Source organism: Dromaius novaehollandiae, chromosome 9, assembly GCF_036370855.1.
Source record: "Dromaius novaehollandiae isolate bDroNov1 chromosome 9, bDroNov1.hap1, whole genome shotgun sequence".
In the NCBI taxonomy this organism is placed as follows: domain Eukaryota; kingdom Metazoa; phylum Chordata; class Aves; order Casuariiformes; family Dromaiidae; genus Dromaius; species Dromaius novaehollandiae.
Window position 1 is genome coordinate 16568472 of NC_088106.1, and position 13370 is coordinate 16581841.

The following is a 13370-nucleotide window of genomic DNA, read 5'->3' on the forward strand; positions in this document are numbered from 1 at the left end:
ATCGTTCATAACTCCCTCAAACTCCATCATTAGCTGTTTTACGTATCACTTACATTATATCTTCTAGTTGCTGCCAAAACTATGTAGTATTTTACTGTAGAGTGCTGCTGAAAACATAGGATCTGAATTCTGCCATATGCCTGTAACATGAGACTTTTTCCGTTATCGTTGGTAATTTTTAGTTTCCTGCATCTCTGAAGGAAGAAGCGAAAGGGGCAGAGAAAAAGGAAGCGTTACTCTTTTTATGGGGCCTATCCCATCTTTTTTTTTATAGCAGCTTTTATTCCATTTAAAATAAAAATATTTTTGTATATAAGCATACTAATCGGTTGTGAAGTAGCTGAAGAAAAAACTCCAAAGGAATGGAAAGAAAAGAGAACAGTATTTTGTGTTTTCACATAATGCTTTTAGGTGGAGCCATTGCACCCTGGATGAAGGCTGGAAGGATGTAGCTGCTTATTACTATTTTTATTTTTTATTTTTCCTTCTGGCCACTTGTTGGTATTAGTGTGCTTGGTGGGCATTTAGAATACAAAGGATTTTTCCCCTCCATCTCTGTTCCGAATATATTTCTGCCTTATAGAGCCTTCCTTCTGGATCATCACATTTTGAAGTGCTTGTCTCTTGAAAGCTTTTTTGGTATTGACGTTAAGTGAAAGCAGTAAACGTGCTAACATTAATATCATGCATATAACCTTGAAGATGTGATCACAGCATGGCCAGCTATGGGATAACTTAGGATAGAAGTTATTTTTACATATCAAAGATGTGATTTTTCTGCTTTTATTATGACTTTTTTGATGACTTTCAGTGCAAAAATCTCAAACAGTGGGTGCACTCCTTAAAAAAAAAAAAAAAAAAAAAAAAAAAAAAAAAAAAAGGCAACTTAGGTTGTTTGGTAACAGATGTTTGTTAACTTTAAAAGGCAACGAAACTCTCCAGAAGGATAATAACAAGGATATTTTCTGTAGTCTAAAAGTCAGTATTTTTTCTTGAAGTTCACTTTCAAGCTTTGCAACTCGACGTGCAACAGGGAGTAATCCTTTTAACTCTATTATGAATTTAAATTTTACCTAGGCCAGTAATGATTGCAAGTTTTTACTGTTTTACTGTTGCATGGTCCAGTTTCTAGCAGATATGTGTTTATGTGAAGTCATCACCCATACTATTCCCAGCCGGCAGGCCAGAAATTAGCTTAGTTTCAGAGCTGTTCCCTTCCTCAAGAGGGATCCTGTGCCCAGCAGCATTTGCAGCAACCCACCTCGGGCAGGCCAGTGCGCCGCTGCTCTCCGCTTGCTGGATAAAGCTAACTCGGGCTCTAATAACGCTTCATTCCAGGGACTTGCCAGTAGACTAAACTTAAAATTTTGTTAAACAAATTAAATAATAATTAATGCTATGTGTGTATATATACATTATCCTTGACTGAAGAAGGCTGCTTAGCTGGCATGGCAGGGGCAGTGCCCATATCTGTTGATGGGGCTGGTTACGAGGAGAACAGCAGCAGCTGTGTGACGAGTGCCTCGGGCTCCTGAGGCCCTATGGAATTACGTGTATAATTCTGCATCACAGCCAATTATAAGCAATTATAAAGTACCATGGAAAGTCATGAGCTCTGGATTTGGCAGACATGTTTTTGTGATAAACCTCCCTGTTTTGTTGGCCGTTTTTCCCCTTAGGCAAGCCCTTAGTCTGCTTGCAAACAGACCTGTCAAATGGCCTTGACCGTTTGGCGGAGCCGCGGCGCGATAGCTGCAAGTGGTGGGGTGATTTGGAGAACGCTTGCACAGCAGGCTGGCACAGCAGTGCTCCCTTCTGCGCAGCTGGTGTTTGAGCTACATATTGTCCTGCATCTTTGCAGTGTCCAGGCCCGCATGTGCAATGTCCGGCACCAACCTCCTCTTGCTGCTGGGAAATGATGCAAAATTGTTACTTCCTGCCATAAAATACAAACGAAGGCAGGGGGACTACTAAGAACTGAAGTTGTGGAAGATGCCTAGCGTCTGTTGGCTAGCTTCTGTCTTGAAACATACTGTTCACATAGAAAACTCAGCTACTGGTCGCAGTTTGTTTTAGCTTGTTTTCCTCGTCTTTTTTTAGACAGGAAAAAACACACAGGCTGTCAGCCTCAAACAGGTTCATAGGAAACTAGCCTTCACTGACACTGCTTTTGTTGAATTACTTTGCTGTTACAGAATTCTAATGCTAAAATAAATTCCAGAAGTTGAACAAAATGTAAAGAACATCTGACCAAACTTTCAGAAATAACTTTGGTCTGGTTTTCTTGTTTTATAAATTGGGGGCTTTTCAAAACCATGAAATTTTCAGTAGTATGTTGTCATGGTCGTGAGACTGCAGTTTCTATATGTTACCTATATGAATAGGTCAGCAAAATCTTCATGGTTTTGTAAGCCTTAAGTTTATCTTTGTGTTTAATAATTTCTTTTATTACAGCATGTTTTACTCTCCCTAAATTTGTTTTGTATATGTGTGTATATATGTATATAAACATATATATATATATGTGTCTCTCTCTATATATATATAAAAGAAATAATCAAGAATGTCACTTTTTTCTTATCTGTAAGAATATCTGCTTAAAGTAGTAAGGAGATTACTTTCTGTGGTGTGCCACCAGGCTTGTATATCTCATATTGGACTTAATATCCCAGCGGCTTTTGGGGTCAGGAATATATCTGTACATATTTTACTTTATTTTTTAAAGCAGTCTAGATGCTAGGCATTCACAAAATCATTGTCTCTAGTTCTTGGAAGTTTCTTACTTTGTCAGTTGAGAAGAGCACCTAGTTATAACCTGCTCGAGAATGAATTCAAAAACCTCTGGCTTCTCATTTTGTGCCTGCAGTTAGGATGAGGGCCAAAAAGTGTTTTATTCCACCCAGCCTCTTCCTAATCTATTAAAAAAAACCACCAAAACCAAACAAAACCTTGTCTGCAACCAATTTTAAAGGCAGATAATCAATGTAAAAACAGGAAATTTGTTCATCTGAAAGGATTTTCTTTCAGTGAAAGCCTCTTTTTTTCATGGTAACATTCTCAACATAGGAGAACAGGAATGTTTGCTTATTTTCCCAGTCCCTAGCTAACATGAATGCTATGCCATTTTCCATTCCTACAGCAGTAATTTCCAACTTTTTCTAACTTTTAAATCCATCAAAAATTTCTGATGGAAGCACATGCTGCTGTATAGTGGATGAATGTCTACTGACATGGACTTGCTTTCCCAAGTCAGTTCTGTAGATCTTTTACTTCCATAAGGTTGTGTTTCTGTAAGTCTGCAATTCCCCAGTGTGGGTGGGGGGGAAATATTGGTAGGAAAAGAACGGGGAACCCAAGCCACCAAAATTTGGTTTTAGAACACTGGCCAGTGAAGCAACTTCTGAATGTCATATCACAGGTACTAGGATAATTGATGTTGTGTTAAATGAGAGAGTGATTCCTTTCTTTCAAAGAACAGAATCATAAATGATAGAGTTTGTATGTAAAATACATGGACTCGTAGTTTTGGAAGGGTGTTTTGTGGGGTGAAAGCATGGTGCCCAGGTCAAGAGGCTAGAAACAAGGGTTTCAGAAGAAGTCAATTTTTCAGATTCTCTAGTTGAGGTCACATTTTAACAAAACTTTGAGAAACTAAGCAAATCAAATGGGGTGTAATTTTCATTAGTATTGTTTTCTCTTATATTTTATAATATTTGTTCTTCTTTTAAAGGCAAATCCCCCTCCAGTACTGGTGAATACAGATTCTCTGGAGACTCCAACATATGTAAGTTTGTTTGCTTTCAATTGCAACTTTAGATAATATTTTTGTGTATGTAGTTGTCTGGATCTGTTGTTACTGATAAATAAACCCTATTTTACCTCTCTTACGATGCACAGTTTCTTCAGATGTCCTAATGTTTATCCGAAATCCTTAAATAGCTGTTTCATGAAAAAATTTTGGTAGATTCCGGGGGAAGGTTCCGTGGGTATCACTGTGTGTGACAGTGCAAAATGCAGCTGTTTGGATACTGAATTAACCTTAGGCGACAAGCTCTTTAGTTGTACAGTCAGATGTTTTAATATTTAATATGCCATTTTGGTTGCAGTTTTGATAAAACACTTAATGCAGGGGCTGTACTTAAAATTTTAGTGCTCTAAATGATCATCAAAAATGTGTTGGTTCTGTTTGAAACGTCAAGCTAGTAAGCGTGGTTAGGAGGAGGCTAAAACTAGTGTTTGGCAGTATATGTTTTTTGATAGGAATACTATTGACAGAAACAGGCTTTGGAATGTATAGAAGTTTGACATTGGTTTTAAGTCTGAAACTTCCTCCTGTACCTTTCTCCCATAGGTACTTGTATCCCACTTTCCTGTTGCTTTCCTAAACCATGTTGATATCTGTACTAGTTCCTTTATATTGTATTTGCTTTAGGTACTGGTATTAGTGAGTAGAGAAGAATAAATCTTGTCCTTATCAAAGCATTGCTGCTTATCAAAATAGCTAGAAAGAAGCTCCAGTAGCTCAAGACAAAGGCATGAATTAACAGATTAAATAGAAGAATAAAAAGACTAGTACAGTGACATAATTGACTCACAAATTAGACCAAAGTCTATGAACAACGTTGCCTCTGACCAGAAAGATCCCAGCTGTATCTGCAGTGTAGGGAGGCCCTTTGTTCTATTGATATGATGCAGATAAGGTTTAGAAAAAAATACTGAATGTGAGGTGTCTTCCTCTGCACACAAAATGAGAGGATATGGGATTAAAAAAATAGGCATTCACATTTTAGATGGCCCCATCTGATAGGGGCACTGGGGGGATGGTAGATAACAGAAGCTGGAAGAGAAGCTAGAACTAACAGAACAAATTGACACTCAGAATTATAAGATACCTAAGTTATCAGTTTGCAGTGAGTGTAAAACAAACAAACCTGTAACCATCTGTAATCTAACCTGCTATGTAATCATAGGCGGCTGAGTAAAGCAATACCTTTCCAGGTTCACAGTCACGTAGGTAATGGTATTGTTAGGTGATACATAGTGTAAAATCATACCTGCGAGGTAACCACATCATGAATCATCAAAATCTTAACTACTAAACCTTTTTTCTATTTAAAAAAAAAAAACAAAATGTGAATCTACAAAGTCAGCAAGGGACAAGTGGTCAGACCACAGTTATCGCTATCTGGATCGTAAAGCTGCTCAGCAAGTACTCTGTTACTCGAGCTCATACTGGGTTGGAAAAAATAACCACAAATAAGCTTTTTTTTTTTTTTTTTTTTAATCCTTCATAAAAGGAGGTTCCCTTTTTATTCTCTGCTAGAAAATTGTACAAATTTGAAAAAGCTACTATGTATGTATGTTTTTACATCTTTGTAAAGACTTCAATAGTATGTTAAGACTACAAAGATTGTGAGATTTAGAAGACTTTAGAACAGACAAGATGCTTTGTAAAACAGTGGTATAAATTATGTCTCTTAGCTTGTTAAATATTTCATCCTAAAATGCTTGAAATAGCAAATTAACCTATAGCTGTATGTTATGAATGCTCTCTTAGGTATACATAGAACAAAAGATTTTGAAGTCCAAAATAATCTTAGTAATTAACCAAAATCTTAATGTTATGTTCATGGTAAAGAGTCCCAACACTTAATTCAGATATTTGACTGAATTTAGATATTTCTCAATTCTGTTATTTGATTGCATCCTAGTTCTGTAGGCAGCAATGAATATTGTTTCCACATGAAGACTATGAGGCTCTTGCTTACAAAATAATCTTATAAGCTCTTCAGGTTTTTAGTCTTGTTATAATTTGTAGATTTTTAGTAGATACTTAGCATGATAAATAGTAATATAAACATTTGCTAAATGCTGCTTTAGAGAAGCATTACTCATTTCTAGTGAAAAATGATGTGTGGGGTACATGCTTTCTTGAGTCTGTTCAGCTGGAATAGGTAGGCAGCAAAAGTATTAGATTTTTCAGATTAAACATTTTTCAGTCGTCAGTGTGGTGGGTGGATAGGTATGATTTTTGTGTTTTTGTTTGGGGTTTTTTTTAGTGAGTTCATACAAAAAGGCTTATTTTAAAGCACCTGTCTTTGATTTTCTCTGGTCAGCAAGGAGCAATACTTTGAAAATACTGTTCTGTTTGTATATAACTTTGTTACCCCTGCTCTAGAATATCTGTGTCAAACAGTCTGTTCTCTGGAACATTTGTATTTAAGCTAATATCTGAGAAATGTCTGATAATTCATGTAGGGGAGAATGGAAAATCACAAGCCCTTTCTAAGCTCTCTGAGCAGGGTGAATCAGCTGGGATTTGGTGGGAGCAAGTTGCCAGCCTAACAAACTGTGTCCTGTGTAAAGTCTAAAATTCTCCAGAAATGTTTGTCTTTTCTTTTGTTTTAGGTCAATGGCACAGATGCAGATTATGAATATGAAGAAATTACTCTTGAAAGGGTAATATGCTAAACATTTGTACTCTATTTTGAAATGGGGCTCATGATATTTAAATACAAAAAATTAATCTCTTTTGATAGCACACTGTTAAAAGGCAATCCAAAACAATTCTTACTCTTTTTTTGTAGGTATTTTAGGTATTTAAGCTAAATTTAAAAAAAAACACACGCAATGTTGAGTGTGTATGGAAGGGAAAGATATTTTTGTCCTCACTTAATTGCAGTATAATATTCAATCGTTTAATATTGTATTGGTAGCTGAACTGCAGTTTGTTCAGTCTCTCTGTGCTTTCTTGACAATTTAGACAAATTTAAGTTGACAGAAATCCTGACGCTTCTCTTCTGCTGTCTTTTTGAGAGGCACAGGTCCTTTAAACATTAATTAAAAACAAATCTTTTGATATTTATCATTACTGGAGCAGGGGTAGAGGCTTTTATTAATATCCTTGACCATTAATAGTAAAATGATGGAAGGCTTACCAACTGAGACATACTGCATTTAGCCGCCTTATCTAGAATTTGAAAGGATAGTGCAAATTGTGATTAAATTTCATATTGCAATCTGTAACAGGGCTTTTAATTATACAAGTAAGTTTTGTTTTGTATAGAGATTCAGGCCACTAGTTGAGATTAGAAACAACACTGTCATATGCGTTGCTTTGTTAGGTTTACAATGTAAAGGTCTGCTACAGTTCTCTTTTCTTGAACAGCACTGTAACCAAAAGAAAGAAGTCACGGTTACACTGGATACCGGTACAGTTCTGGCTGTGCTGAGGCAGAGAAGAGGCCTCGCAGTCAACTATAGGGGCAGGCAACCTTTGAGCAGAAGGTCTCAGTCTGAATCTCTGCATCTATGAGGACATACTACATATGTGACAGGAATGAGTTGGGCGATTTTGGCGGGGGAGAAAATAATTGGTCACTAATAACCTAGTGAGGAACAAATATTCGTGGGAATAATCTCAAAGAACTCTCACTGGAGAGGGAAGTCTTGTCTAGCTTGTCAGGTTTAGTTCAATGAAAAAGCGATGGTGGTGGCATTGTAGCTTTTACAGTGCCACAGTCTGACCTCCTGCTTGCTTCTGTGGAAGCAAGTATGTATTTCATATGATTACATTTATGTATTAAATATGGTTATATGTAGCATACAGTTTTACAATGTCAAATGTCTTTTAATAATGCTTTTATCGGTTGAAGATTATATACATTTGGTATCATATTGAATCAAATAGATGTATTAACTTTATTGGAGAAATCTATTCTTTTCCCCTCATAAAAGGTTTTATTTTTTCCTCTTATTTTAGGGAAATTCAGGACTTGGCTTTAGCATTGCAGGTGGAACAGACAACCCACATATTGGGGATGACTCAAGTATTTTCATTACAAAAATTATAGCTGGGGGTGCAGCTGCACAGGATGGAAGATTACGGTATGACAATTTTTTGTGTTGTATTGCTAACTTTTTTTTTCCAAACAGTAGAATAAACATTTTCAGTTGTTCTCAGTTTATGATATCACATAACACTTTAAGCTTTTATTAAACATTTTCACTATTTACAAAATATTTAATTAGGTGGTCTGAAATTTTTTCTTCCAAGAAATTTGCAGTTAAGTGATCTTAAGTGAACTTAACCTTCTCAGTTCTATGGTATAAATTGATTTTGCCAAATGTTCTGTAATCCTTAATTTGGTAAACTTTTGATGTTCTGATTTTGAATGTACCCTTCTCAAGGAATTAATTTGGACAGTTTATCAATATCACTTACATGATACAGGGATATATTTGATCCCACTCCCCATGTCTCTGGTTTTGCAAATGTACATATGAATCTTCTAATTCTGACGAAACTACTGAATCCAAGTGGGATGTCAGTAGTGGGTTGTTAGAAGCCTTCAACTTCTTTAAGTTACTTTCTTCTAGCAGTTTAGGGTAACTTTCTACCCTACTTCTTTTCCCACATGCACTTTATTTTTAAGCTGTATTGAGTCCAAGTTCACATTATATTTGAATGTATTTTTTAAGGTAGCTGATAGATGTTTCCTGTCTCACGTTATAAATTGTGCAGAGGTTGTAGAAGCCAGTAAAATGATGAGCTGCCAAACAAAAATGGGTGAAAGAGCCATTAATAACAGCAAGTAATGCTGGATAGCATGCACTGTGTTTCTGTCCTCCCTCTTTTCTCTTGTGCTCATCCTTCCACCTCCACTTAAAAATTCAAGACTTCTAGTTAATACTTAAGTGAATTAATATTAATGTAATCACTGAATAAGCTTGTCTTTTACTGTCACAGCACAATTTTAAATACTGCATGAGTTGAGATGAGTCTTAGCAGAGAAGATAGAATGCAGTGGAAAGCTGTACTTCAGCTCTCTGCTTAGGACTTCTGGCAAGTAGAGAGAGAGCATTCAAAAGAGTTCATTTTGATCCACTTACATCACTGCACTCACTGCATAGCCTGGTGCCCTGAGTATAGTACCACCTCTGTCCTGTAAGTAACCTGGTGCAGGGATCATGTTTGAGATCTCACTCAGATTGGGTCCTGGCAGTGAGTGGAGGGCAGGGGAACATTGGCTGGTGAATCCTGTCAAAACTTAAGTGCTACAAAGCTTAGCACTGCTGAAAATCAGACAGTTGTAGACATACACAGCATTAGGAAGCAACTGATGGTTATATTTAGAAATTAAATTTTGGACTTGCCTGCCTAAAATGGCCTTGACCCTAAAACCGAATATTCCTTCACTAAATTGTCTCTTATAATGCTTCCTGAAAGACTAGTGCGGGTAGGAACCAAGGACAGGAAATATATTTATTGTTTTTCTTCATTTAGGATAACTCTTGTACTTTGTTTGCATTTTTGGAGTAGTCGTATTTTTGTTGTTTTTGCCTTTTTGCAAAAGGCAACTCAAGTCTTTATCTTTTTTGTTTTGGCTATTGATACATGTTTTAGGATTGAGTTTTAACTTAACCTCTTTCCCTGGTATAGTTTACATGGTCCCTGCCCAAATATAGTAGCCAAATGTGGCATTTAAATGAGATTTGGTCCATTGGATCATTTTAGCACGTATTCCAAAATAAAATCCATGTAGTCTTTAAAAATTTATTTGTATTGCCAGATCTAGTTAATTTCTGTGATAAATTTCAAAATGGAAAAAATTCCACTATAGGTGATATTAATAAGGGAAAAGCTAAACATACAGGTAACTCTTGGTTATCTATGGGCAGATTATCTAATCAGTAGATTATTGTTCTTAATAACAGCCCTCTTATGCCTGAAATCATCATTCTGTGTCTTAAGCTTTCAAAGATATCGCATATCTTTGAAAGCCATAATTTTTGTTCAAATGAATAATTTACTTTCTCCATTATCCTCTCTTCTTATTTGTGGGATGATGCTCCTTTGTAACACCTGGTGAGGAATTGCTGGCGTATTAATTTAGATGGTAACAAGTGATATTTGCAACTTTGCTTCAAGAGCACTGTTAAAGGTGTTTAGAAAAATAACTCTTATTAATAAAACTTGCTGTTAACCATAGCACTCTTTAAGTATACCCCTGCATCAGTGCATGAAACAAAAACTAATTTTTCTTTCTCATGTATTATCAAGAATTTGCATTGCTTTTTGGTGCAAATACCTGCTGACTTATGGTTTTTAGTCTTAATGAGCTTATTTCAAGGCTTCATGTTAGCTTGTTGGCCATTGTCGGAAGGTTTATTTGGCAGAACTTAGCGACAGGCAGTTCAGGCGTTTGACTTACTGTAGTCAAAGCTCAGGGTTACTACAGCAACATGTTAAATGGAGTAGAAAGCCAACACATATATAAACAACTTGTGAAAACCAGGGAAAGCAACATACAAGTTTGTTAATGTCCTGGTTTAAAACCAGTGTCTTCTCATTGTATACCTCTTAGTTCCTGAATTAAACTTTTATTTCTTACACCTCTAAACAAAGGTAGCTTGTACAAAGCTCTGGTCAAAATACTCTTTAAATTGAAATGCACCTACTATCCTCTTCAATTTTGGACAAAACGGTAAATTTAAATATTTTCTAGTTAGTTTGTTTTATTTTTAAGTACTAACTGCTCTAATAATTAATTTTAAAGCATTCTTTTGAATCCATATGATTTCAAAGAAAAATCTATGCATCTTACTGTATTGTGTGTGTTAGTGTATTTTAGATAAGATACTGTTAGACTTCTAATGTGTCCAGTGTGCTGCAACCCAGCAGCTGAATGTGCACATTGCTGTCCGTAGGGTTAATGATTGTATTCTACGAGTAAACGAGGTGGATGTCCGTGACGTGACACACAGCAAAGCAGTTGAAGCACTGAAAGAAGCAGGATCAATTGTACGGTTGTATGTCAAAAGAAGAAAACCAGTCACAGAAAAAATCGTGGAGATAAAGCTTGTAAAAGGCCCTAAAGGTATGTAAGAAGTATAAAGTTTCTGTTTCACTAGAAGAATGGAGTTAATTTTAGCATTTATTTGTCTAAATAAAGCAGTACCTTGCATATGAAGCTCTATGAAATACAGAATAATGCAAGTTAAGACAGTGGCACCTTAAATACTTCTGAATTCTTATGCATGCATGTTGTAAAATTGTGCTTGTAGAATGCATATTTTTCTTTCAAATAGTAAAAATGAGTAGCTAAATTGTGTTTGTGATAGTACTTACTAATCTTTAAGTGACTACATTACATGTTATAAATGGGAGTAAAATGTTTCAGGTGAATTTACCTAGAAAAATCTTCGGGAGATTAAAAACATTAGGAAAAAGTATTCTTTCGCTTTTGTAAGTGGAAATGGTGGAAAATAGTTCTCTGAATATGAATAGTACCTCTGTAGCTGTGCTGTGTATGTATTTCACAAGGCATGAAGTGAATCATTTAGTCTTATTTTCAGAACTTCTGTAAATGTTACTGCTTTTCTAGAATATTCTGGAAAATCAAGAAGTTCACTTGGGAAGGCACCCAGTGTTCTTTCAGCTACGTCCTTTTCATATATATATATGAACTTTTATATATATATATATATATATATATATATAATATATATAATTTTATATATATATAAAATAAGAGTGTGTGTGTGTGTGTATATATATATATATACACACACACGCACAGTTTTAAAAACGTGTGCACATGTGTATGTGTATATGTGTGTATATATCAATCAGTTGTGTATCTATGTGTATGTGTGTATATATGTGATACAGGTAGCATTGTTCTTTGTATAATTATTAAAATCTAGTGAATGCTAAAAGGTTTCTTGAGTACTCGCTTCATTTTCGAGCAGGTCTTGGTTTCAGTATTGCTGGTGGTGTGGGAAATCAGCATATACCTGGAGACAACAGCATCTATGTAACCAAAATCATAGAAGGAGGGGCGGCCCATAAAGATGGCAAGCTTCAGATTGGAGACAAGCTTTTAGCTGTAAGTAAGGGCTGCGCTTTCCTTTGTGAGCATTCACTTTTAGGTCTCTTAAGTATATGGACTTTGTAGTTAAGCTGCCTATCAGTGGAGTTGGGGGATCGTGTTGTAGTATTATTTCTTAGAAATCAGTAAAATATTGTTCTTCTAGAAAATTGGTGATAAAATTAAATCTGCACTATGGTCCCCACAGACGTTTCAGGAAGTCTGAAATACGTAATTCAGCACAGTGCTTCCTGCAAAACCTATAGTAATCAACATTTATTACTGATGCCTGCTATTAGTTTCTGGAGTCTAAGTGCCTGAAATGTAAAACAGCATACAATAGGATTATTTTTCTCATAAATAAATAAATAAACAAAATCCCAGAATGGAGAGGAATTCCATATGCTGGTGTAGCTGGCCAGCCTATAGTGAAATTGCTGCTTGGATTAGATTCAGTGTTTGTTGTAGTACTTTTGAACAGTGGTTTGGGTTTTTTTTATTTGTTTTTTGATTCTTCAAAATTCTGTCTGTGGCACCTGAGTCATAATGCAGACTCTTAATGGTAGAATGCTTCAGTGAACATCCTGTGAAAGCTAGCACTTTTACATTGAGAATTGGTTTATTTTTTTATTTTTAGGTGAACAGTGTTTGCTTAGAAGAAGTTACTCATGAAGAAGCAGTGACTGCCTTAAAAAATACATCTGACTTTGTTTATCTGAAAGTTGCAAAGCCCACCAGCATGTTCATGAATGATAGTTATGCCCCACCAGATATCACAAACTGTAAGTTCAGCTTGTCTTTGGGTTAACTCTTCTGCATATTTATTTCCTTTTAACATATGCTATCTTAATATTTTAACTGTTTCAAGATTTTTAAAATTATAGCCAGCTGATGTGAAAATCTGATATTAGTGTGAGAAAGTTGATTAATTAGAAAAATTATAATCCTAAACTAGAATAACATCCTAGAGCTGGTCTGCTGAAAAGCCAGGAACAGTGTAACTATCATTCTGTTTGTGACTGCTGTGGCCTAGTCCTAGTGACTTAATATTTCTGGTCGGTTGTGATGAGTACAAGGAGAACAAATGCCGAATTCTCCTGAGTGTTGTGAAGAGAAACAAATGTAGCACTGTGCAGATAGATCCTCAGTGTCCTGTGAAATGAGGAAAGGACAGGATGCTCTTTGAAGCCCATCATCTCTTGGAGATAACTGCACTATCTTATATCTATTTGCATAGGCCTTCACTCTCTTGTTAGAAGAATGTTCTCAAATGCTCCACTCTTTGTAAATCTTAATTTCAAGCCTGTATTTGTTTCATCCCCATTTCTATACTTATTTGATGTTGGGCCACTCTCTGCGTAGAGAGCAACCATTTCCCCTTATGGTATCTGGTTTGTCCCATGAATCCACCTTCTCATTACTCCCTTGGAAGAGAGGTTTCTCTTTCTCTTTCCATTGCAACTGAACGTCTTCCTGCATTTCACCTTGGATTCAGAC

At 35.9% G+C, this 13370-nt stretch overlaps 1 protein-coding gene across 10 annotated transcripts in view; it reads left to right on the forward strand.

The window, feature by feature from the left end:
- The window catches only part of LOC112981701 (disks large homolog 1), a 175633-nt gene that overhangs the window by 103313 nt on the left and 58950 nt on the right, over positions 1-13370 (forward strand). For all 10 annotated transcript variants that reach the window (XM_064516828.1, XM_026097547.2, XM_026097548.2 and 7 more), the window contains 6 exons: positions 3731-3784; positions 6409-6459; positions 7763-7887; positions 10711-10880; positions 11755-11891; positions 12511-12655. In XM_064516828.1, the coding sequence (XP_064372898.1) occupies positions 3731-3784; positions 6409-6459; positions 7763-7887; positions 10711-10880; positions 11755-11891; positions 12511-12655 (682 nt within the window). The remainder of the gene's footprint in view (positions 1-3730; positions 3785-6408; positions 6460-7762; positions 7888-10710; positions 10881-11754; positions 11892-12510; positions 12656-13370) is intronic.